Source organism: Scomber japonicus, unplaced genomic scaffold (genome assembly GCF_027409825.1).
Source record: "Scomber japonicus isolate fScoJap1 unplaced genomic scaffold, fScoJap1.pri scaffold_526, whole genome shotgun sequence".
Classification (NCBI taxonomy): domain Eukaryota; kingdom Metazoa; phylum Chordata; class Actinopteri; order Scombriformes; family Scombridae; genus Scomber; species Scomber japonicus.
Genome location: NW_026518578.1, coordinates 1613 through 27876, shown reverse-complemented (window position 1 = coordinate 27876; position 26264 = coordinate 1613). Strand labels below are relative to the sequence as shown.

General features: G+C 41.5%; 3 protein-coding genes across 3 annotated transcripts; 1 reads left to right on the top strand and 2 right to left on the bottom strand.

Annotated features, from left to right (window-relative positions):
• Positions 1–1730: 1730 nt before the first annotated feature.
• On the bottom strand, positions 1731–3938 carry sostdc1a (sclerostin domain containing 1a). The gene is made up of 3 exons (XM_053314915.1): positions 3734–3938; positions 2847–2852; positions 1731–2176 (listed from the first exon to the last, which is right to left on the bottom strand). Exons 1-3 carry the CDS (start codon positions 3936–3938, stop codon positions 1731–1733), a joined length of 657 nt encoding a protein of 218 aa, XP_053170890.1.
• A 6102-nt stretch (positions 3939–10040) lies between these two features.
• Positions 10041–13060, top strand: LOC128354743 (leucine-rich repeat-containing protein 72). The gene is made up of 7 exons (XM_053314914.1): positions 10041–10065; positions 10166–10239; positions 10356–10425; positions 11586–11667; positions 12497–12610; positions 12785–12847; positions 12963–13060. Exons 1-7 carry the CDS (start codon positions 10051–10053, stop codon positions 13058–13060), a joined length of 516 nt encoding a protein of 171 aa, XP_053170889.1. The 5' UTR covers positions 10041–10050.
• A 2060-nt stretch (positions 13061–15120) lies between these two features.
• On the bottom strand, positions 15121–25977 carry ankmy2a (ankyrin repeat and MYND domain containing 2a; the record flags this gene model as incomplete). Its single annotated transcript, XM_053314916.1, has 8 exons — positions 15121–16034; positions 18238–18367; positions 18702–18830; positions 19838–19973; positions 22419–22633; positions 24773–24933; positions 25646–25744; positions 25839–25977. Coding segments are annotated over 8 exons (1146 nt in total), but the record flags the coding sequence as incomplete, so codon positions are not given.
• Positions 25978–26264: the final 287 nt, after the last annotated feature.

Genomic DNA, 26264 nt, shown 5'->3' with positions numbered 1-26264 from the left:
AAAAAAACAACTTTTTTTAATAATACAGCTTTTTAAATATTAATATTTTCTATTCCTTTAGTCTTCTATGACAGTAAACTGGACGTCTTTGGGTTGTGGACTGTTGTTCAGGACAAAATAAGACATTTGAGGAGATCACCTTGGGCTCTGAGTGATCATTGTGCACCATTTACTGATATTTTATCGTCCAAGCAACTAATTGAGTTGCAGCTGCACTGACACTGACCTCTAATGCTGTGCTTCTCAAACTTTTTCCACATTAATGACCCCTAAACTGATACAAATTAGACCATTGACCCCCATCTGATCAGAGTTTAGTTTTATTATAGAACATGTATGAAACCCATGACCACGATAGTCACACATTCTTTCATTGTGTTACTTATAAATGAAATCATAGAGAAAGTAATCTGATCTAATGCTTAATTGTCTTACCTTGCTTAAATGTCTGTAGTCTACACTGAGTTATGTTGGTGTGATCGATTTGGGTTTGGTCAAATGGTTGTCTATAAGCAGACCTTAATATTTTCATTTACCTGATGATTTTATTTTAATGTATTTTGGGTTTTTTTGTTGTTTTTTTTATTTCAGCTTTCATTTTTAAAGTTTGAATTATTTTATTTCCGCTCAAATTCAAGTAAATGTTTCCAACTTGACGCATCTTCAGAAAGGAATCGGCAGCTGCTACAAATCGTCACAGGTGAAGATTCTCGCGATATCTCAGGGTCCCACCACACTGCAGAAATAAGACCCTCGTAGCAAGTCTCGCGTGATATCAGTACTGCTCTCTGCCTTTGAATTAGAAAACTCTCCTTGCAGCTAAAAGTCATACAAAAAAAAAAACTTTTAAAATGATCTACTAGTGCACAACTAATATTACAGTGGTGATCATTTCCAACACATTAATATATATTTGTATTATTTTCAATTAAGCACCAAATGAAGCACACTGTAAAATAAAATATAAACTATAACACATCCCAGGTGTATTTCATCAGGGATAAAGTCAATATTTGCAATGTTTTGAAGCATCTCTGTGTAAGTAACCATGGTAACCTGCAGCGTCATACCTGGCTAAAGTCTCCACAAACACCAACAGATGTGATAAAAAGTAATATTTATTTCATATGAAGTTATAACATGACAAAAGCTTTTCCAACCACATGCTGACGCCACTTTAAGCAAAACTCATCATATGTTGTCACAGAAAATATATTACATCATACATCATAGATCTTACATAGGAAAATTTATACACATGGCCATACTTCAAAAAAGGCAAGTATTTGATATATGTACAAGTATTTACACACAATATTTTTGAGATGTTTGGTGTTTACTGGTGTTAGACGGGAGAGGGAGGGGGGGGCAACAGATCTCAGTCTGCAATTAAAATGAATATATGAACGCATGCACAAGGCTACATATCTGGGACAATGTGGGGGGTTGGCTCGGGGCTCCAGAAAGCTCTGCAGACTGTACACCTCACTGTTGTTCACATTATCTTTAATCACATGGATTAAAATGTCAAGAAAAGTCCTTATAGCATGCCCTTTACAGTTCTCCATCATAGTGAGGAACCAGCTTCACATAAATCAAGTCCCCCTTTCACACTGAGAGATAATCCACAACTGCAGGCTCTGGATGCTGTGTCTCATTATCGCAGAGACAAAACTCCTTTAGGATGTATGGGGTTTCATTCAGAGTGAGTCTGCATGCCTTCCTGTCTCTCAGGGTTCAGTCTCGTGCCAGTTCTCGCTCAGCCGGTTCTTCCCCAGCCTCCTCTTGCTCTTGGACTTGTGCTTGTGCAGGAGCTGCGGCTGCGACACAGCCGGCTCTTCGAACTTGTTGCCGGACTCGTTGTGCTGCCTCGAGTACCTCTTGCACTTGCAGGAGGTGACCACGGTGATCTTGTACGTTCTCGTGCTGCCGTCGTGGCACTGAAGCTGGATGCGCTGGGTGCGGGTCTTGTCATTTACGCACCGCCAGTCCTGGTTGCTGCTCCGGCGACTCCAGAACTTCCTGCCGTAGGCGCCGCCGATCCAGTTTTGAAGCATCTGAGCCGGGAGACACTCGCCGGTGCACACCAGCTCCTTGATGGGGTTGATGCTGGTGCAGTGGCCGTCAGAGATGTACTTAGTGGATCTGAGCTCTCTGCATCCGATTTGGCTTCGTTCTGTTGGACAGACAATGAGAATATAGAGAAATAAATAAGCAGAATCCAGCAGTATAGACATCTGAACAGGATGAAATCATGCCAGGTTTAGTTTTCTAAGTAATTTGAATGAGAATGTTCTTTTCATCTCTGAGACAACAAAATTGCACTTCACAGTAGCTCAACGTCATTACTTCATCATGATATTGAAGGATAATAGATGATAATAGTGGATTACTACCCAGCCCTTTATCTTGTACATTATAGTGGTTTTGAGCCTCTGGCGAGTCACAGGAACACAGGGAAGGAACACAATAGCATCTTGACCTTTATACTTCAAAAAGTTGAGGAATTACAGCATGTGATCAGGAAAGAAACTCTTTTTTTATCAGAGGAGCAGGGATTTAACAGGATTTAACTCTGTCAGTATTATTCTGCTGCAGGCTGCTAACAGTCACCCCCCCACCCCCCCTCTTGCTCTCCCCTCTACCACTGTAACCCAAGCTCAGGTCCATTCATACAGCTCCATACACCTCAGTGACAATGCCCGCCTCTCTCTGTGACAGCGTTTGATGAATGAACAGGGGTGAGGCTCAGGCTCTGCCCCCCCCCCCTCACTCTCTCTATCTGACTCTTACACCCACACACCCACCCACCCCCCCCCCCCCTTCCCCTCTCTTCCTTCCTTCACGGTCGACTGCTGGGAGAGCTCATGTCAAACAGCCTCAATCACAAGCTTCCTGTGCTCAAGAGAACACCTCCATTCAGCTGCTCTGACACCCAGTCGGCTGCTGGGCCTGTCGGAGCCTCTCATCCCTGCTTGGCCGACAGCCAGCCAGGTGTGTGTTACACTTGGTTGGGCTGAGTGTTGCCTCTGCTCATTGTGGTGATGAGCAAGGAAATACACTAAATACACTGCCACTATGAGCAGATCAACCGTATCTCATTGAAGGGATCACACTATGACTGGGAGCTATTTTTAACTTAAAACTGCAAAACTCTGGTAACTTTTAAGTGATTTTACAGTGATAAGAGTATTTCTACAACTGCACGATTCTTGTAATATAAAAGTGTTTTGATGATATATAGTCAACAATACCTCTCAAGAATGTGGAGGTATTTGTAACTGATGAAGGGATCATGATGGGATTAAGTGCCTGATTTTAAAAAGGTGCCTCATTTGGCTCTTTGTGACGCAGATGTGAATGAAAAGAGGAAATCTGATGCTTAAACCTGAACTTGAAGATCAAGTTAAGAAGAAGAAAAATATGTTTTGGAGAACTGAAGTTAATACCTGCTTAGTTTTCTCATCTTTTCATGCAATTGTTAGGCTGCATGAACTTCAGAAAGTAAAGTGATCCATTAGATTAATTCTACATAGATTACAATTTGACATCCTCCACAAAACCTCAGATTAAGCACCAAAAAAAAAAGTTACTATAAACTCACTGTATATTACCAGACATGTTATAATCTGCACAGAAATATAATTTAGCATCTGACAGCCTAATAATAAATGACAACGCATGAGCATCCTCCGCTCTCCTCTACAGCACCAGGACTCGTCTTCTCACTCACCGCCTCTGTCTTGCGCCGTGTTGCCAGCTCCTCTCCCGCCGGTCCGTGCACGGTTCAGGGACACGTTGCTCTGAACCTCCGGCACTGCTGCGGTCACATGAGAAAACAGGAGCTCCGTGGCATCGTTCTTCACGCCTTGGCAACTCCTCAGGAGGATGCAAAGTAAGACCAAGGAATGGCACGACTCGTGTGCGCTCAGGTGCATGGTTGCTTCAGCGGGGGAAAAAGGGAGGGGTTGTGCAGCAGTTTGGATATGAGATGTAACTCCGGCTAGATTTAGACTGATGCTGGGTGAACTACAGGAGAGAGTCTGCTGTCCCGCTGCTTTTATACAGCCGGTCCGCCTCTCGCTTTGGCAGCAGCTCAGGTGCGTCTCTGTTTGGAGGCTCTGATTGGTCGTCACGGTTGTACACTGGGCCTATAACCCCGCCCAACGCTTTCATTTTGGAGCGTTATAATAATGATGATGATGATGATGATGATGATGTCACTGCCTCTCCTCAATCTGTGTATTTTGGAGACACAAAGAAAGTTTGTTTATAACCAGACTGGATATTCAGGCTGCAGCTATCATGACTAAATCTGAATGTAATAATAAACCTTTGACTTACATGATTAATCTCCATCCTTCCCCAGCCTTCATTTTTGTCTGGTTGAAATCAATTTGTACTTTGTATTTGTATTCTGAAGAAATATCTCCCCCTGATTGTTTGATACTTCATTTTTTAGATTTACTTGAATTTGTTCACTTTTTCATATTTAACTATCTACTTTTTGTCCCCCATATATTGGAATATTGAATTATACAAGAATTTCCATTAAATGTCCACTATCTGAAAGTCAGTATGTCCTTACTGTTCAATAAGGGAGAAAGGGAATGAGAGGAAGTGGAGCAGCAAATGAAAAACAAAAGATCATGATGATGGTGATGGGATTATGTGTCTGAGTAATTGGCTGGTTTTTTCATATTTCTCAGACCATTAGTAAAATATTTAGTCTCTGACACTGAGATACATGTATTAGAAATTAAATGGACTAAATTAACTCATTAGGCAGAGAAGGTAAAGCTATTCAGGTAACTTCATCCTCTTCCACTGAAGAGAAACTCAACATAAATGTCTTGATCATTGTGATATCTGAATATATTGCATAAAATGTGAGTAATTAAAAGAAGAGATGGCATAAGAGAACACAACACAAAGGCAACACCTTTCAAACTAATTAAAAACCTACTAATGGTGATTTGATAAAGCTAAAATCTTGTTTAGATCAGCTTCAGTTTTCCATATAAATGTGGGTCATTTAAATGAGACATTTTAAATGAGACACAAATAATGTTTTGCAGCCATTAAAGTCAGAATAAATCACATCACAGATTTCTCTGGAGTAAAAACAGCCTTGAAATATAGCTATCATCCCCAAAAGTCTGCAATAAAAACCTAATTCACTCAGTTTGACTCATTTGTACCTGCTCGCTGTGCTTTCAACTCTTCACCACAAAAACATTTACTGAACACAAAATGGATTTTTGCTGGCTCAATTACTTTTTTAAGTTCACCACATTCAATGACAAATGATTCAATAGCTGTCGAGACCTTTTTCTTTAAAACTGCACATTTTTTACAGTCCCACTCAAAAGTTTGGACACATCTTCCCATTCACTTCAATGAGAACGCTTTGCCCAAACCTTTGAGTGGGACTGTACCTCATGGTGGAGCTATAAGAAGAAGAAGGAAGGAGCCACCAAAAGTCATCTGGGAACAATGAAGGTCTGTACAAAGTTTAACGACAATCCATCCATCCAATAGTTCCTGAGATATTTCAGTCTGGACCAAAGAGGAGGACCGTGTGACATCATCGCCCAGCCGCGACGCTGCTGTAGCCATGTTCACTTCTGTGTCTACATCCAGTGATAAAATTTAAGAGCAAAATTAGAACTGGAGAGTGACATCCAAACCACACAGTATCTCAAACAGCTCTGTCTGAAGCGAGCTGGACTCCTCCATTATGAGCAACTTCTCTTGTGCATGTGGAAAAGAGTTTGCACCAGATATCCTCAGAATATTTGAAAATGACTCACTCTTAGTCTGTTTCTTTTAACATGAGCAGGTACTGTAGTAGAGGTGCTCGGTGCATGTACGAACAAATCTTTAACACTTCAAAGTTCAAAGTGAGTCAGGTATACTGAATCATTGTTGTCATCGACTGAATCAGAAGCTTTTAGCAGTGGAGCTCAACTTACCACTGACTGAGTGCACCACTGTGAGCTCAATATTTCCTTATTAAAGCTCTTTAACATGCAGGAAATGTGCCACACAAGCACCATAATGTGATTACTGTCAAAAGATATGCACCTGCTGAGGTATTCACCTTAAAAGCAGTGCTGTAAAGGTCCATATTGTCCATAACTCAACTGAGCACAATGGCTCCAAAAATAGAAACAAACTGAACATAAATACTAAACTGAAGACAGTCAGAATAAAAGCAGAATGACATGTGCTCACTTACAGTTGTGCATAAAGGGAAAATAAACAGATTGCTTTACTTAGGTGGAAAGTGAACACAAATGAGTGATTGTGAATCTTTGAAGAGATCAATGAAATGATTCAAATCTACAAAATGAATCATAATTCACTCCTCTGCCTGGTTTCAAGTTTTAAAAAGATTCATTTTCAATCACTGAACAATTTTGCTGACTTTTCTTCTTCTTCTCTATCTCATTAAAACCTTCTAACATCTGTTGTGTTTTCTATGTAACACAAATAATAAAAAAAAATGATTGCAAACACTATTTGACCCTGAGCTGATCCTCATAGGCTCATTTTTCACCGCTGTCATCAGCAGTGATGCAGAATTACTCACATATGTGTACGCAGTTGACGATTTAAGACACCAACTCGTGTTTTTACCTTGTGGTTAGTTTGTCATGTTGGATGTTCTCCACGTTGTGACTTGCCCCTCTCTCTCAGGCACACGTTTAATTCAGAATTGAAAGCTGATATTGTCTGTGTGTAATTTGCTGTCTGTCTATGACCATCCTCCCTCCCTCTCTGCCTTCCTCTCTCAGTCCCTGTCAGTTCCACATCTGAGGATCTGAGTGCCCAGACTAACTGGAGTCTTTGTGTGTCCACTGTTCGAAACAAGGAGAGATATAATTACTTTTTGTGGGGAACATTCAATCCAGGCTTGTCTCACTGATTTGAAAAGAGGCGTCGTGCAGAGACACTAATTGTTGCTCATGTGAATGAAAGCTGATACGCAGCTCACTTACCTGTTTGGTTTTAATACCACAGAAGCACTTTTTCTTTCTTCTTCTTCTTCTTTGGTCCCTTTTCAGAGCTGAGAGTGTAGGAGGAGCAGATGTGTCTTTCTCTTCATGAGTGAAAGGTTATCGTTGGAGACAGCAGTGGAAGAAATGAGCAGAAAATACTACAGTGTTAAAAATGAATCTATTAAGTACTGAGTGAGAGTAATGTAAAAAAAGTAAGTGAAAGTATAAAGTATGTTTTTAAGTATTCAAAGTAGAAAAATAGTGAAAAAATAGAGTTTAGTTTTGCAGTCATCATTGAATTTTGGGTATTTTGCAGGATTTTAGATCAGAAGAGGAGGACAGAAATAATTTAGTGAAGATGAGAGGAAATAAATAAAAGAGAAAGAAGGATGAAAAGAAGGACAAACAACTGTTTAACCCATTCCTTACACTTTTACGCTTTTTTGGTTTTGGAAATATGAAATTGCCCTCCTAACTCTTTAAATATAGAAATGTGTTCCTACTAAGACAACTGCTGATGCTGAGGAGTTTAGCTAACATTTAATCTTAGCATCCAAAGTAGTAGTAGCAGCTAGCAGCTAGAAATACCAGAACCTTAAAGGATGGGTTCACAGTTGTTCAAGCCTGTCAGGTGTCCAAATGAATCATTCCTCCTGTTCATGCAGGCCATTAGAAGATCCCTTCATAATGCTCTTGCAATGTAAAATCCACAGTCCTCCTTCTTTAGAAGTTTATCTGAAGCTAATATGAAGCTTCAGCTGTCCAAATGAGTCAAATCAAGTAGATATCCTTCAATATTAGTCTTTTTAGTGCTAAAGTCCCTCTTTCTGTTACTACACAAAGAGGGACTTGGATGTAAATGTGGCAAATATCCACTTAATATGACTAACTCAGACTGCTGAAGTCTCATATAAGCTTCACATCAGCTTTTAAAATGTCATTTTTGCACTAAATGACACTGGTCCCCATCACTTACATTGAAAGCACATTAGAAGGGTCTTTTAATAGCCAATATGAAGAGGAGTAATGATTACAGTGAGGAAAACCTCTTTCACTGTTCACATATAGACCTGACTGTTGTTTTAAGACACACTTGGAAAAATTGTGAGACCACTCTTTAAAACTATACTTGAGTAAATCATTCTGGTTTGGAGGCTCCTGAGCAGATGAACTCAGTCTGTCATTAAACTTCACACTCAGTCGCTGTTATTGTTTCCTCTCTCTTTTGTTTCCACCTCAAACAGGGACACCAGAGTCTCTTTCACTCCACTTCCGACGGCAAATAAAGGACAACAAGGCCAACTCCTCTCAGAAGACTATTTACACTTCGACGCCCCCTCTTAGCTTCTTATGGGACCGGGTTAAATGAATGCCGAAAAGTGAATATAATAGGCCCCCGGCTTTTGTCTTCTCACTATGTAAAGAAACAGAAAGCTGAGAGCTAAGTCCCTCTCTGTGCACACACAGACACAGACACAGACACACACACACACACACACACACACACACACACACACACACACACAGACACACACACACACACAGACACACACACACACACAGACACACACACACACACAGACAGACACCGGTAGTGAAACTCTGCAGCAGGAATTCAGCTGCCCGTAACCCTCATGGGAAATGAAAGGTGGCTGGGTTAATAGCATATTGACAAGCAGCGTGGCAGGAGTGCATGATCAGGAAGCACCCACATGCAGTAATGGGAGGTGTGGCGAGGGCGACCGGAAGGGGAACAAAAGGAATGCACAACACCTGGAACAAAGCCAAAAGTGAAAGGTCACTGTGGCAATAGAGTTTGGAAAGGATCCCAAACGAGACACAGACAATAGATGGAGGGATGTGTCTCATTCACATCCGTTTTTTCCCTGAGATTGATCCGATATGTCACTCAATGGTACCTAGACTATTATTATTGTAAAAACTAATACTTGTGGTTGTGGTTACATTTATAACAACTCTATCTCTGATGAAATCCAACTCTACTTCCTTTGCTCTTTCCTGAGACTTCAACCACATCTCATGGTTTTCATCAACGAGTAGAATCGGACCAGGTGTCATCACATGTTTTTTACAGTGTGGAGACCTTTCAACATCCAACACCAAAGATCATTCACAATCTCGTCTACTACATACATATATATACTGTAGACAACATGACCAACATTCCTGCCTTTTGCTGATGAAGACCATGAGATGTGGTCAAAAGCTCAGAGAAAAAAAAAGCAAATGAGTAAAAATGATTCTAACATATTTACAACTATAAGATCATCAGCAAGTAGCCAAGAAATTTAACATGGATATTTAACTTGTGTACAGCATATAACACACCACAGGGGGCTCAATTTATTGGTATATTGAGCTAGTGATTACATGTTTGTCTGGCTTCTTGCTTGTAAATGTTTGATTTATGAGTGTAATATTTGGTCAAAAATAAGAAATAAATGAATCAGGTAAAAAAAAAAACCAAGAGAAATATTTCCATTTATATATTCAGTGCATGAGTGACAACATCTCCATAAAAATGAAAGCCAGTAGATTTTTTAGTGTACTGACTTTCAGTAAGAAGAATCAAACTGTTTTGCTTTCAGTCCTATGAGTAAAATGAGGAGGATTTAATTTCAAAAAGTCACCACATCCTGCACACTGCTTCTGGCTGAAAGTGTGTTTCAGTAAAATCAGCTGTTTGGCTTAAAATAAAAGGGAGAGCTGTTGGACTTCAGCTGCACACAGTTAGGAACCACAGTGTGAATAAACCTAACAAAAACTAACCTAAATTGACCTTATTTGCTTTTAAATTGTGGTGAAATGTTGCCCTCTGCTGGACATCTGCTTTCACTGCTAATAAATGACTAGCACAGCTGACTACTCTCTCTAATCAAGTTTAACAATAAAATAAAACACCTAGATCTAAATTAAAGCATCTTACAACACATTTTTTTTAAACTAAAAGAAGAATTTTGTGTTGTTTGTTGTGAGTTTCCTGGCAACAGGTGTGTCTGGTCTGCACATCCACAGGTGGCACACAATGGAGGTATCCAAGGTAGACAACTTTTTCTCTCCAACAATAGAAAAGATTATATCAGCAAAGATGCATAAATGTAGATCGTATAGCTTTTTTGAATTTTCTTTTCTTCTCTGAGGACATCAAGGACTCTCTTCAGAGGTGTGGCATAAGGAGGGATGTTGATGTTTGCCAAATCAGCCTCAACAGGAAGTAAGAACAAACTTCTCTCTTGTTTCTCTCTCTGCAGCCGCTGGTAAAACTGAGACACACACACAAGAGTCCTAACTCTAACCCTTTGATACAATACTTTCTGTTTCCTTGAGCAGAAAACTCACCAGTGTTCCCAACTTATCGAGATTTCACTTTCTGAGGAGGCTGTGGCTGAAAAACAACAAGGTAAGCTTCTGCCCAGCTTTATATATTTCATTAACCCTCCTGTCGTCCTCCCGGGTCAAATTGACCCTGTCCGTTTTGACTGTTCCTTCTTTCCTTCTTCCTTCCCTCCTTCTCTCTTTCCTTCCTCCCTCCTTTACTTCCCTCCTTCCCTTCCTTCTTCCTTCCTCCCTCCTTTCCTTCCTCCCTCCCTCCCTCCTTCCTCCCTCCTTTCCTTCCTCCCTCCCTTCCTTCCTTCTTCCTTCCCTCCTTCTCTCTTTCCTTCCTCCCTCCCTTCCTTTCCTTCCTTCTTTCCTCCCTCCTTTCCTTCCTCACTCCTTTCCTTCCTTCATTCCTCCCTCCTTTCCTTCTTCCTTCCTTCCCTCCCTCCTTCTCTCTTTCTTTCCTCTCTCCTTTCCTTCCTCCATCCTTTACTTCCCTCCTTCCCTTCCTTCTTCCTCGCTCCTTTCCTTCCTTCTTTCCTCCCTCCTTTCCTTCCTCCCTCCTTTCCTTCTTCCTTCCTTCCCTCCTTCTCTCTTTCTTTCCTCTCTCCTTTCCTTCCTCCCTCCTTTCCTTCCTCCCTCCCTTCCTTCCTTCTTTCCTTCTTCCTTCCCTCCTTCTCTCTTTCCTTCCTCCCTCCTTTACTTCCCTCCTTCCCTTCCTTCTTCCTTCCTTTCTCCTTTCCTTCCTCCCTCCCTTCCTTCCTTCTTTCCTTCTTCCTTCCCTCCTTCTCTCTTTTCTTCTTTCCTCCCTCCTTTCCTTCTTCCTTCCTTCCCTCCTTCTCCCTTTCTTTCCTCTCTCCTTTCCTTCCTCCCTCCCTTCCTTCCTTCTTTCCTTCTTCCTTCTCTCTTTCCTTCCTCCCTCCTTCCTTTCCTTCCTTCTTTCCTCCCTCCTTTCCTTCCTTCTTTCCTCCCTCCTTTCCTTCTTCCTTCCTTCCCTCCTTCTCTCTTTCTTTCCTCTCTCCTTTCTTTCCTCCATCCTTTACTTCCCTCCTTTCTTTCCTCCATCCTTTACTTCCCTCCTTCCCTTCCTTCTTCCTTCCCTCCTTCCTCCCTCCTTTCCTTCCTTCCTTCTTCCTCCCTCCCTTCCTTCCTTGACTCAAGGACAACAGGAGGGTTAAAAACCTATTTTTAAAGTTCAGATGAACCAAAATGATCATTAAGTTTTTGTTCTGACTCTTTCAGATCAGAGAGCTCAGCTGTCGCTCCATCAACTGCTGCTTGACTGAACTTTACCTTCAAAATAACAACATCAAGTCTATTTCTGGTGACTTTTATCTATTCTATATCCTCTTAATGTGAAGATAATGTTAAAGTTTAGGGGGGGGGGGGGTTGGTATGTGACTGTAAGATTGTCTGAAATGTAAAGAAAAGAGAGATTTTTACTGACCTGTGGCACCAAACAGCCTAAAATCTGAGTACTGAGTGAGAGTAATGTAAAAAAAGTAAGTGAAAGTATAAAATATGTTTTAAAGTATTCAAAGTAGAAAAATAGTGAAAAAATAGAGTTTAGTTTTGCAGTCAGCTTCAAATATATATCATTGAATTTTGGGTATTTTCTAGGATGTTAGATCAGAAGAGGAGGACAGAAATAGATGATGATGAAGAAGATGAGAGGAAATAAATAAAAGAGAAAGAAGGATGAAAAGAAGGACAAACAACTGTTTAACCCATTCCTTACACTTTTACACTTTTTGGTTTTGGAAATATAAAATTGCCCTCCTAACTCTTTAAATATAGAAACGTGTTGCTTCTAAGACAACTGCTGATGCTGAGGAGTTTAGCTAACGTTTCATCTTAGCATCCAAAGTAGTAGTAGCATCTAGTAGCTAGAAATACCAGAACCTTAAAGGATGGGTTCACAGTTGTTCAAGCCTGTCAGGTGTCCAAATGTTTTGAATGTGGTTTTACAAGGACACAAAAACTCAAGGGGACAGTTATAGATGCTGTTGCAGGTCCTTATGTTTGTAGAAGACAAGAGCACTAAATGCAAAAACACTTCGGCTGCTCCTACTCCAACAGCAAAAGGACTGATCATGCATTTTTTTTTTAGACAATATGGGTCCACGTCTGTCTGAACTGTGTCTTCCATACAGGAGCTTTAAATCATCTGACCTGCCTCCAGCTTCTTTTCCTCCACAACAACCAGATCAGAGGTCTGGATGACACGATGCACGAGCTCAGGAAGATGCAGCAACTCCAAACTGTCAGTGAGTGATTTGAAAGTCACATTACAATGATTTTTTTTTTCATCCTCACATGTGCAAGCTTCACTTTTTAAAAAGGCAATACAAAATATTTACCTGTTCAAACAGTAGATGGTAGAATGTGACCCTTTGATTTTGTTCAATGTGCAGCCTTTTTCCTCAATCCTATCTCCCATGAACCTGGATATCGCCCTCACGTGATCCACTACTTGCCTTCTATTCAGGTGTTAGACAGAAAAGGTGAGATATGAAGACAGGGAGATGGCTGACCTATACAAACCTGCAAGATTTCACAGAGTTATTGTATATTTTTAATTATTAATGTGTCAGAGGTGTGGTATGTTTGTGTTGTCAGAGGTGAAGTCAGTGGAGAGGAAGAGGTCCTTTCAGATGCACAGCCAGGACCGCCATCGCGTCCTCCAGTCTGTGGCCTTCGGCAGACGAGCCTCATAGTCCACAAGCAGGAGAGAAGGATGTCTGCCTCCTTTTAGAAATCAGTGTTGCCATTACACATTGAAAAGATATATTTGTAGTGTTTTAATAAGTCTGTGATCTGCTCAACATGCTTTATAATGATCAGTCAAAGAAACGGTTAAACTACAGAGAAGAAGCAGAAGTTGATCTTGAAACCTACTTAAGTTTCTGCAGGGTTCACCAAGTTTCATTTTCATTTTTTTATACCACATAAAATGCAATTTAACAGCTTCTTCAGAGTCATACCAGCCAAAGTATGAAACTATATTGTAAATCTATAAGGGAGGGGTGTCAAACTCATTTTCATTCAAGGGCCACATACAGCCAAATTTGATCTCATGTGGGCCGGATCATTAAAAAGATGGAAGGAAAGAAGGAAGGAAGGATGGACAGATGGAAGGAAGGAAGGAAGGAAGACAAAAGGAAGGTAGGAAGGAAGGAAGGAAGGAAAAGGGATTAGGGAAGGAAGGAAGGAAAGGAAGAAAGGAAAAGAAGATGAAGGAAAGATGGAAGGAAGGAAAGAAGAACGGAGCAAAGGAAACAAAGAAGGAAAGAAGGAAGAAAGGAAGAAAGGAAAAGAATACAAGGAAGGAAGGAAGGAAGGGAAGAAAGGAAAAGAAGATGAGGGAAAGATGGAAGGAAGGAAGGACGGAGAGAAGGAAACAAAGAAGGAAAGAAGTAAGAAAGGGAGGAAGGAAAGAAGAACAGATGACAGGAGGGTAGGAAGGAAAAGAAGACAGGAAGGAAAGTGGGCCGGATTGGACGCCTTGGCGGGCCGGTTCTGGCCCACGGGCCTCATGTTTGACACCCCTGCTATAAGGGATAATATGCCGTAGAATTATTTATCCATCTACGACGCTTTTCAGTGCTGCCCGGCCAGCAGTATGTAAAGTGTATTTCTAATGAAGTTAACCCTTTATTGGGCAAATAATTATATTTGGTAACTTCTGTAAATATCCCAAAATATCCTTCCTTCCTTCCTTCCTTCCTTCCCTTCCTCCCTGCCTTCTTTCTTCCCTTCCTCTTTCCTTTCTCCCTTCCTTCTTTCCTTCCTTCCTTTCCTTACTTCCATCTGTCCTTCCTCCCTCCGTCCTTCTCTCCTCCCTTCCTTCTTTCCTTCCTCCATCCCCCTTTCTTCTTCCTTCCTTCCTTCCTTCTTCCTTCTTTCTTTCCTCCGTCCTTCCTTCCTTTCCTTCCTCCTCCTTCCATCCATCCATCCTTCCTTCCTCCCTCCCTTTCTTCCTTCCTTTCAATGAGTGTCCTATAAAGGGTTAATGTCACTTGTATCAAAAGCAGAAAAATGATGGGTGTATTTATCAATTTATTTATTTTTTTTATCCATTTCAGTATATTGAAGTTTTTGCTAAAATCTTAATTTGTTGATTGTAAATTGAAGAGCTTCCTGTAACTGTAGCTGCAGCAGGTCTGATGCTGCCGGCTGAAACTTCCTGCGGTGCAATCTACCCTCACACCAGCATGACCTGTAGTTTATAGATGTGGAGGAAGTAGAAGTCACATTGCAAATGAAGCGTTCAGAGCTGGCTGGCACTATTTTTCTCTTTTATTTATTCCACTTCCCTTTCCTCAACTCCTTTTTTCTCACCCTCTGTCACCCCTAATTGGGGGTGAGTAAGTTCACCTGGTCGACTCAAGCCTTATTTAAAGACTGCACTCCCTCTAACTCCTCACATGGGGTGACAGACCAGATAAGAGGTTTTATTTTATCCCATAATTAACTTTATTTTTTACAGACATGGGGATAATTTGATTTATTGTGTAAGTTTAATCTTGAATTTGTTATTTTTAGACTTGGAGAGGCATATTTTTTTTTCTTTCCATGCATGCTCACAATGCCCCATGATGATAATCACCCTTTTCTGACCCTCTTATTTTACATGATTTTATTTTTTGGACCTTTGACTATATTTAATTTAGATATCTGACAGTATAAAATAACAGAAAAATCATAAAAATCATGATATATTCACTTTAAAAAAACAAAAGGTATAAAAAAAAGGAAGTCTACACTCAAATTGTGATGAAGCAGGTCTTTATTGAACATGATTAAGATCAGTTTGTTGGACACAGTAGAAGCCGTCAGACACAATAAACTGAAGAGTATCAGTACTGATGATGTGTTTTTTGTGCTGTGGAGAATCCTTCATCGACAAAATGATGTTGCACTTCGGGAGAAAACTTTTATAATTTGAAAAAAACCTGAGCATTAGCTTCATCTTCCACCATCCACACACGTTTTAAAACTACCTTTTTTTTTAAGATGGTGAAAAATACAAATAAATTCATGTCTTGTTATAATATTTAAAATATACATTTTTGGTCAATATTGTGCAGCCCTGCTTATCCATTCACCATCCACAATGAGGTTATCAGTACAAAAGAAGGTTTCTGTTAACAAATCAAGTATTTTCTTAACGCACGTTTGCGACAGCTCTTGATCGGCTACACAGTCACTTCGCTCCCACACAGGTTGCTACAGTTTCTTTAAGGCAGAATTACATTTCGTCATTAACTCTTCACATCTTCACCCAAAATTCCTCCCGGTGACCTCTACCACAAACACGCCAGCCTACATTATTTTCACACTCACATATGACATTATATCATCTGAAAAAATCAACATAGAAAAATGACAAAAAGATGTCTCCCTGCCTTGGCGGGCAGTCTCGCATCAGTAATAAATATGGGTTCTTATCTCGTGCTGGACCAGTCCGTCTCTGGCTTTCTGTCTCGCTGCCAGTTCGCTCTCTGTTCGTGGTGTATGGATGTATTCTGGGACAGGTGGTTGCTGATGTTCTTCAGTTGTCAGCAGCTGCCGGGATAGGGGCGGGGTTTGGGGTTTCTGCTGTAGTGTCTGAGGGAGCGGCTTCACTGTTGGTCTCCACTGAGAGCTCCTTCATGGAGTCTGTGGCCTCCTGCACTGCTGAACTCTCCTCTGAAACACAGAGACAGCAATGTTAGGCTTTTATACTGAAAACTACATAATAAAACAACTAGGGCTGTCAAACGATTAATTTTTTAATCAAGATTAATCGCAGAATTTCCATAGTTAATCGAGATTAATCGCATTTTGAATTGCATGTTTAAAATCCTGTTATTTTACATTTCAAGGCAGTTTTAAGCCCATCATGTAAAGCATTTCTTACCAGAGTGTCTTAACTGGGAATCAATCACGGCTCTGCTGCGACTCCCACACTCCACCTGGGTGTTTAGCGTGGAGGTGCTAAGTCAAAATCGACATACTACGGTGGTAGTTAAACTCCGTTTGACACAGGTTGCATTTTACTTTTGATTTGTCAACTGAAGCGTCTGGAAGTGTTTTAAAGTTAAACAAGCCGTTCAAAAGTCCAGTAGCTCTCTTACTTTCCATCACCGCGGTAGCTAGAGGAGCCGTGTACGGGTGAGTAGAAGGGACAAAAAGGCTTGCAACATTAAAATGCGATTAAAAAAAATTAACGCGTTATGGATTGCATTAATCTAATCGCGATTAACGCGTTAACGCTGACAGCCCTAATAGCAACCTGAAATCAGTTTCAAGATGTATCATGTTTCTGTTCATATTAGTTTCAGGGAACATTACATCCTCAAAAAGAAGTTGATTTGTATGAAGAAGCTTTGATGCCATTCAGGTTTATATTACTGGAATAGATTATTAAAAGTATGTGCTACATATCTCAGCCAAAAGGTTGTAATATTTAGCAAGCTAGTGAAGCTGTATAAACATAACCATGATCCTGCACATGCTCAGTGACATCTGCCTTACACAGAACTGCTCTCCTGAGACTGAAAACATGATCACTGCTATTAGTCTTTGGAGCCGTTTCTAAACCACCTAACACGTCCAAAATCCTTGTAATGACAGATCATGTTATCCAGCGCAGCGGTGTGACTCACTGATGGGTTTTTAATGGTTTTTGGACAACAACGGTGGTCTCCAGCACAGAGTAATAAGATAAATCAGGCTTCACCAAAAACTCAAATTTGGCTGGTAGGTTAAAACTAATTTCGTCTCCATTTAATATCCCAATGCACCCAAAAGGTGTTGCATCTCATTACTCATCATCATTTGCTCTATTGTTTCTTACACAAATACTAATTATAGTGTAGCAATTTTCTCATTTAATTTTCTGGAAGAGCAAAATGATCAACTATTCAATGTAGCCAGCCAGAAATGAGAGAACTTATTGGGGTGTGGGGTGCTGAGTGAAACTCAGTAGAGACTAAGCTGTCAGACATTTCTCTGATCTCTGATTAGAAGCAGCTGAGATTTTCACTATTATGAGAATAGCTGGTCCTCCTTAAAAAGATCAGTTTGGCTCTGTCACAAGACTACAGAGGCTAACTTTTCTTGCTAACTTTGGGGCTAACCGCCTTCACTTTAATCAGAAGGTGGTAAATAAGACACATGAACTCGGCTCAGGTCTTGAGGAGTTGTACTGTAGCATGTATTCACTGACAAATAGCCTCATCTGTACACACACAGCTAACTCCTTACATAAGCTGTTTGGTAACTTGATGAAGTGCACCTCTTCACCACAGCACATCAGAGTTAATTAGTCTTTCTTGACATCACACACCCTGCAATGTGAGTATTGCACAAGCACCTATTGTGATGTCAATGCTGAAATCATGCAGCAACCCTGTGGATGGTTGATCACGTACAGTGATGGGGTGTATGCCGCTCTCTGTCTGGACCCAGGTCCACCACAGAGACGACTGCACTTACAGCTGTACGGTTCTCCCTGATGCTTTACTGCTCTAAACTATATTACTTATGCCCTCACCAATGATCTACCCTTAACCTAACCTAATCTGAAATCCTGAAACTACAACACGGATGGACCTCCCCTCCCCCCTGGAATCAACACCTCATGGAAAAAAGATGGAAGCTAAGTTAGACCCTTTGTGGTTCCCCTCCCCCTCCCTTCCATGCCCTTCCTTCTTCTTCTCTCCTCTAATATGGCCCATGAAGCAAGCAGGAGATGAAATGTGTTACTGACCTGCGTCGGCCCGTGCCTTGCCCTGATCTCCTATACAACTTAGTCTGGCATCTTGAGATAATTCTACTACACTAACCCTAACCTCTATGTTAGTGTTTCATTAGGTTTCATATTTTGTGTCTCAGACAGTTTAGCAACCTTTGCTCTGCTGCAGCCTCAGTTTGGCAGCTTCTGCGTCGTGCTTCTCTCTCTGCTGTTGGAGTTTCTTGCAGACTTTCTTGTGGGTGAACCAGTGCATCTTCTGGCAGGCTTGGCCACAGTAGATCACCTAGACGCCAAAAAAAAAAAAAATCATTTATTTGTGCACTGTTTAAAACATCACAAACACAAGTGGAGAAATGACAGTTAGTTGAATGCTGAGACAAAATATGTATGTTTCTTTAATTTTGTGCTCATTTATGTATGTTTTTCATTCTGTGTTTGGTTGAAGGTAACAAACTACTAATTTAATAACATGGGTTGATGCTGATAAAAGCCAAGAGTGTAGACATATTACCATTTTAAAATCATATTATCAAATGCTGGAATTAAAAAATATGCAAAAATGCGACACAGTGAGAGTTAAGAAACGTAAGAGACCCTGACTCATTCTTCAAGCTCACCATTTTACATATAGAGCATCTCTTCTCGGCTCCTTTCTCTCCACACGAGGTGCAGAACTCTGCGTCCATGAAGCCGACCTGACCTGTGATAGCCTGAGTCAGCACGGACAGAGCTGTTGGGTCGTTACCCTGCAACAACGGGAGTTTCAAAAAGAAAAAGGAGGACAAGAAAAATGATCAAGAATCTCACAAAAAAACCACTGACAGCATTCAGATGAGGAGGTTAATTTCCATCATATAACACAAAGTCTGGAAGCCTTAATTTAAAGTCTAGTCTCCAAACTCTTTCATTTTTTCAGTGAAAGGTGTACCGTATTTTTCGGATTATAAGTCGCAGTTTTTTTCATAGTTTAAGCATGCGACTTATACTCTGGAGCAACTTATGTGCGAAATTATTAACACATTACCGTAAAATATCAAATAATAGCCCGGGCTATTAAGTTGATCTCATCTCACGTAAGAGACTAGGCGTGTATTTGAATCCAGGGTATTTTGGGACAGGCGATTAATTACTTCCTCGCAAAAAAAAAAATCTTGTCCAGCAATACTAGTGAAATAGGGTCTACATCCTACAACCTAGTTTTATTTATTTATGTTTTTCAAGTATGGCTTTGCATTGTTAAAACATCATGCGAAACACACACATGGGAATTTCGTCTTTACACACCATACGCAGACCTACCCGGTAGTTGCCCGAATTAAGGGTTCAGCGTCGGGACAAAAAAAAAAAAGATTTCTTTCTATGTGAGGCAGAAGTCATGAACAAAAACGTGTTGAAAAATGGGCAGAAATTACGAAGTAAAGGAAACAATTGTAAGATAATTCACAAGACAAATCACAAGTTTTAAATCAGTCATCACTTTTTTCAGTAGTCCAGACAATAGCCGCCCTCTTGCTCTGACAGGTGTTGAAGCTCCGTTTTGGGGTCCACAGAAAAATGGCTCGCGGCCGCTTTTCCACTATTCTCCTCCGCATATTTCACAACGGAAATCTTAAATTTTATATCATAATCAAAAAATGTGACCTATACTCCAGTGCGACTTATATATGTTTTTTTCCTTCTTTATTATGCATTTTCGGCTGGTGAGACTTATACTCCGGAGCGACTTATAATCCGAAAAATATGGTGAACTTACAATCTCCACAGGAGCGATGCTGCGGACCAGCTGCTGCAGCAGAGTAGCGTCACAGTAGGGGAACTTGCGGATGCACTCTCTGAGAAACTTCTCCTGGTAGACGGGGAAGCCGTCGCTGTCCCGACCTTTGAGCAGACTGGAGGAGACGGATCAAGGTGGCAAATATGTCAGAAAAAGCTCTTGTAATGGAAACAAAAATGACAGAAATGTATGTTTTTGTCTTGTTAAAATACATTTTACAGGTACTTCAATTTGTGTTGTTACTGTTAAATTTGATGAATCATTTTGAGTCATTTAAGTCTTCTATGATAAAATATATTCAGTAAAATCAATATTTCAGAATGTCGTTGATACTGGTGACTTTTCCTTAACCCTTTATAGGACACTCATTGAAAGGAAGGGAGGGAGGAAGGAAGGAAGGAAGGAAGGAAGGAAGGAAGGAAAGAAAAAAGGAAGGAAGGAGGAAGGACAGGAAGGAAGGACGGAGGAAAGAAGGAAGGAAGGAAGGTAGTGGGGAGGAACGAAAGAGAGAAGGAGGGAGGGAGGAAGGGAAGAAAGAAGGAAGGAAAGAAGAAGAAAGGGGGATGGAGGAAGGAAAGAAGGAAGGGAGGAGAGAAGGAGGGAGGGAGGAAGGCCAGATGGAAGGAAGGACGGAGGAAGGAAAGAAGGAAGGGAGGAAAGAAGGAGGAGAGAAGGAGGGAGAGAGGAAGGACAGATGGAAGGAAGGAAAGGAAGGAAGGGCGGAGGAAGGAAAGAAGGAAGGAGGAGAGAAGGAGGGAGAGAGGAAGGGCAGATGGAAGGAAGGAAAGGAAGGAAGGATGGAGGAAATAAGGAACGAGGGAGGGAGAAAGGAAAAGAGGAAGGGAAGAAAGAAGGCAGGGAGGAAGGAAAGGAAGGAAGGAAGGAAGGAAGGAAGGAAGGAAGGAAGGAAGGAAGGAAGGAAGGAAGGACATTTTGGGATATTTACAGAAGTTACCAAATATAATTATTTGCCCAATAAAGGGTTAAAGCTTCATTCAGATATTAGGAGACATTTACAGAAATAGATGATGATCATTTGATATTTAGCACCCAATGCACGAGAAGGAGCAGAGAGAGAGCAATACGTTTAAAATGTAATTAAAAACCAAGTACGGAAACTTTTGTTACTGCATCACTTTTCAATCTCCCTATTTCCTTCAGATAAACTCTGAGTTTCTTAGTGTATTACACTAATAAGAGATCATGATTGAGATTTAACAGTTATTAGTGATTTTTGAAAGTGAAACAAGACACACAGTTGTTGCTCTCTGCACGTTTAACCTTGTGCTGCTGCAGCTTTTAAATTCATCTTAAATTAAATTGTTATATAAACATACAGGGGTGCATGTCTGAAAGGGGTTTCATATTGTATAATGCATAGGGTTGCAAAGGGGTGGAAAATTTCCGGTATATTTCCATGGGAAGTTGGGAATATTGGAAACTTTCCATGGGAATTAAGGGAATTATGGGAATTTATGGGAATTAAATGGGAATTTATGGCAACTGAGGGTAATTTAGTGGAAAGGTATCATCATTTGATTGATTAATTGGATAAAAGAAAATGAAGACCCCTTCATTAAAAAACAGAACATTATTTTAAGTTGACGATGAAAAAAGGTGCACAAAACAATGTCGCTTGATGTCCCTGAGCTGTTGAAGTTATATTAAATTATACAATTATTTATAATTTAATATTAAAAAAACAACTAAATGTTATTATTCTTAATGGTTTCACACACAACTCTGAAAAAATACAACAATGTGTCTGTGAAGCTACACATCCCTGACGGAGATGTGTGCATGTGATGGAGGAATGCACAGTGCATGTAGGGGGCGTGGCCTCAGTATGCACAGTGCATGTAGGGGGCGTGGCCTCAGTATGCACAGTGCATGTAGGGGGCGTGGTCTCAGATAGCATAAATATTCAACTGTGCTGCATGATATCTGGTTGTTTTAGTCAGGATTATGCTAAAGCAGGGTTGTCAAACATGATAGGGTGCCAGAACCGGCCCGCCGAGGAGTCCAGTCCAGCCCACTTTCCTTCCTGTCTTCTTTTCCTTCCATCTTTCCATCCACCCTTTCTTCCTTCCATCTGTCTTTCACTCCTTCCTTTCTTCCATCTGTCCTTCCTCCCTTCAATCTTTCATTCCTTCCTTCCATCTTTCCTTACTGTCTTCTCTCCTTTTCCTTCCATCCATGCATCTTTCCATCTTTCCTTCCTTCCTTCCTTCCTTCCTTCGATCCTCCCTTTCTTCCTTCCATCTGTCTTTCCTTCTTTCCTTCTTTTTAAATGGACCGGCCCACATAAAATCAAATTGGGCTGTATGTGGCCCTTGAATTAAGATGTGTTTGACATCCCTGTGCTAAAGTATTATTTTACACAACTATATTTCAGTTCCCTAATAAGAACATACCTTCAGTTTAGTAAATTCCCGGTTTATTCCCATTAATTCCCGTTAATTCCCATGGAAAGTTTCCAAGTTTGAAAATTCCCGGAACCCTAATGCAACCCTAATAATGCATAGATTTAGGGTCTGTACAACATCAGACAGGTCCTGACCTCTTAATGAGTCCGTCCAGCTTGTCCTCGCGGTCTTTGAGGAAGGAGGCACACTTCCCCAGCAGGCAGCTGATGTAATGCATCTTCATGGCCAGCACCTCGTTCATGTCCTGCTGCTTGATGCACTTCTCACAGATGAGCTCCATCACCCGGCGGCATTTTTCCAGAGCCTCGGCCTCTGCCAACAGGGGGTTCTCCGTCACCAGCATCACCATCTGGAAACACCAAGTATTTGTTAAGAGAGAACAAATCTACTGACTGCATTTGGTAGTAGCAGTTTCTTTTCTCCCTTCCTTCTTTCCTTCCTTCCTCCATTCCTCCCTCCCTCCTAAACTCTCTTTCTTTCCTCCCCCCTTCCTTCCTTCCTTCCTCTTTTCCTTTCTCCCTCCCTTCCTCCTTCTTTGTTTCCTTCTTCCTCCCTTTCTCCTTTCCTTTCTCCTTTACTTCCTTGTTTCTCCCTTCCTTCCTGCTCCCTTCCTTCCTTCCTTCCTCTTTTCCTTTCTCCCTCCTTCCCTCTTTCCTCCCTCTCTCCCTCCCTCCCTTCCTTCCTGCTTCCTCCCTCCCCTGACTCGAGGACAACAGGAGGGTTAAGTTTATTTCGGTTATTTTTAAATGTATGCAACTCACTCAAATACACATGTAAATAAATAAATAAATAAAGGAAACGGCTCATATGTCCTTATTTTCTTCATCTGCATTAGAAACAGTGACAAACCAAAAAAAAAAGAGTCAGTTTCTGGCCTAAAGGGTGCTGAAGCATTAATTAATAAATACTGACCCCTTTCACAGTCCACTAACTTTGGTGGAAAGCTCATTAATGTGATTTCCTCCCCTTCCTTCTTTCCTTCCTTCCTTCTCTCTTTCTTTCTTTCCTCTCTCTTTCCTTCCCCTTCCTTCTTTCCTTCCTTCTCTCTTTCTTTCCTTCCCTTCCTTCTCTCTTTCTTTCCTTCCCCTCCTTCTTTCCTTCCTTTCTCCATTCCTCCCTCCCCCCTAAACTCTTTCTTTCCTCCCCCTTCCTTCCTTCCTCCCTTCCTCTTTTCCTTTCTCCCTCCCTCCCTCCTTCTTTCCTCCCTCCCTTCCTCCCTCCTTCCGTTTCCTCCCTCCTCATATGGGAAACGCTCATATCTCCTTATTTTCTTCCTCTGCCTTCGAAACAGTGAGAAACCCCCCAAAAAAAGAGTCAGTTTCTGGCCTAAAGGGTGCTGAAGCATTAATTAATAAATACTGACCCTTTTCACAGTCCACTAACTTTGGTGGAAAGCTCATTAAAGTGAAATCAAAGACTGAACAGTAGAAAAAAATGTACTGTAAGAAAGCAGCAGATGTATTGTTGGTGCAGACAGAACCTCATTTGTGTGTTTGAACCAGACTGTGAAGACCACCGATCAGTCGAGCCAATCAAACCAATTACTGCAGCAGCTCATTAAGCTCTCTGATCACTTGATGAGCGAGAGAGATAATCAGCTCAAATCGACTGCAGGTGTGTTGAGATTTAGACACTGTGAGGTCTGTGTGGTCCAGGGTTATTATAGTTAATGAAAACTAAGACTAAAACTAAAACTAGCAATGAAAAAATAATTTAGTTAACTGAAATTAAAATAAAAGCTACAATTAAAACAAAAACGAAAACTAAATAAAAACTAAAAATTCCTTCCTCCCTCCTTCTCTTTCTTTACTCCCTCCACCCCCTTTTCTTCCTTCCTTCTGTCCTTCTCTCCTCCGTCCCTCCTTCCTTCTTTCCTCTGTCCTTCCTCCCTCCCTTCTTCTCTCTCTTTCTTTCCTTCCCTCCCTCCCTCCTTCCTTCCTCCTTCTTCTTTCCTTCCCTCCTTCCTTTTTTCCTGTCCTTCCTTCCTCTTTTCCTTTCTCCCTCCCTCCCTCCTTCTTTCCTTCCTCCCTCCTACCTTCATTATTTCCTTTCCTTTCTTCTCTCCTTCCTTCCTCCCTCCCTCCATCCCCTTTTCTTCCTTCCTTCTGTCCTTCTCTCCTCCCTCCATCCTTCCTTCTTTCCTCCCTCCTTTCCTTCCTTCTTTCCTCCCTCCCTCCTTCTTTCTTTCCTCTGTCCTTCCTCCCTCCCTCCCTTCTTCTCTTTCTTTCCTTCCCTCCCTCCCTCCTTCCTTCCTTCTTTCGTCCCTCCCTCCCTCCCTCCCTCCCTCCTACATTCCTTCTTTCCTCTGTCCTTCCTCCCTTCCTTCCTCCCTCCCTTCTTCTCTCTTTCTTTCCTTCCCTCCCTCCCTCCTACCTTCCTTCTTTCCTCTGTCCTTCCTCCCTCCCTCCTTTCCCTTTCCTTCCTCCCTTAACTCGAGGACAACCGGAGGGATAACTAACTAACTAGTCTCTGTTCGGTGGAGTCCTACCTTGACGGGGTTCAGGTTGGTGCTCATGATGACCTTGTGGAGGGGTCCGGCCAGTTTGGACGGCAGCTTGGGTTCCTTCTCCAGACCCTGGGGTTTGGTGTAGTAGTCTAGTCTGGCGCGGGAGAAGAAGTTGTTGATGACGGTGACACAGTCGTGTTGCCCTGAGGAGAAAAAAAAAAAAAAAGAGGAGACAGTTCATCATTTTATGACTTTTATGAATTTAATGTCACATGATTCTCCAGGTCACAACGTTAACGAGAGGAGCATGTGAGACACAATTTCAAGATGTATGACACCACTAATATCTATATTTCATGATAAGTTGTAGCCACAGTTGTTTTTGATGCATATTATTACATCAGGAATGTCAATTTCAGTCAAATGGCAAATCCTGATGAAGCCAGACGGCACCCTGGTTAAGAAAAGTTGATCTAGGCTTCAAGTCTGTGGGTGGGTGGTTCCCATGGCAGCTGTTATCTGACATTTGAGAGCCAGTGTTGCTAGGCGACGTGCTGTTAACTACCACGGTACCCAGCGTTAGTAAGCAGCATTAAAAATTTGGGGAGGAATTTCCAAATCACTAAGGTGACATCCTTTTGTCTACAACCCAAAGACATGTCTCTCGGCTGGCCTGGGAACGCCTCGGGATCCCCTGGGAAGAGCTGGACGAAGTGGCTGGGGAGAGGGAAGTCTGGGCTTCTCTGCTTAGGCTGCTGCCCCCCGAGACCCGACCCCGGATAAGCGGAGGAGGACGAGACGAGATGAGAAGAGTTGGCAGCTAATCGATTAATGGACTAATTGTTGTAACATCATCATTTTGCCATCTCTGTTAGTGTGCACCGGATTGTTGAGCACAGTCACATCCAAACATACCGACAAACGCAGCCATTTGCGCGGCGGTCCTTCCGACAGAGTTGACTGCGTCCGTTTCCGCCCCGGCGTCCAGCATCATCCACGTGATGTCAGTCTTCCCTATAGACACAGAGGCGGAGGAGTCATATATAGAACTTCAACAGAGGTGAAGAGGTTCCAGTCGTGCTGCTGTGATGCAACGATGGACACAAACCTGACAGTCCTGCGAACATCAGCGCTGTGTATCCGTGCTCGTGTTGATTGCAGTTCACGTCCGCTCCGTGTTGCAACAGCAGCTTGCACATGTCTGCTTTTCCTTTATAAGCAGCATGCATCAGAGGCGTCATCCCGTACTGTGGAAGAGACAGAAACATTACATCAAGGCAAGGCAGTTTTATTTATATAGCGCATTTCATACACAATGGCAACTCAATGTGCTTTACATAAAACAAACATTAAAACATACAATTAACCCCCCCCCCCCCCCCCCCATAATAAAAAGTAAGTAGAGAAAAATAGAAAGAGAGAAATAAAATGCTAGAATAGAGCATTAAATATAAGATTGCAGCATAAAATAATAAAATAGCTTTAAAATCATTAAAAGGACATAGAGTGCGAATGAAAGATTAAAATGTAAAGT

What these genes read in the sequence shown, in the direction of transcription:
- sostdc1a (XM_053314915.1), bottom strand. Translation starts at nt 3,938, where the DNA reads ATGCACCTGAGCGCACACGAGTCGTGCCATTCCTTGGTCTTACTTTGC.
- LOC128354743 (XM_053314914.1), top strand. An exon ending in CAAATCAGCCTCAACAGGAA is followed by an intron (nt 10,240 to 10,355) that starts GTAAGAACAAAC and finishes TTCCTTGAGCAG; the next exon opens with AAAACTCACCAGTGTTCCCA. An exon ending in TCAGGTGTTAGACAGAAAAG is followed by an intron (nt 12,848 to 12,962) that starts GTGAGATATGAA and finishes TTGTGTTGTCAG; the next exon opens with AGGTGAAGTCAGTGGAGAGG.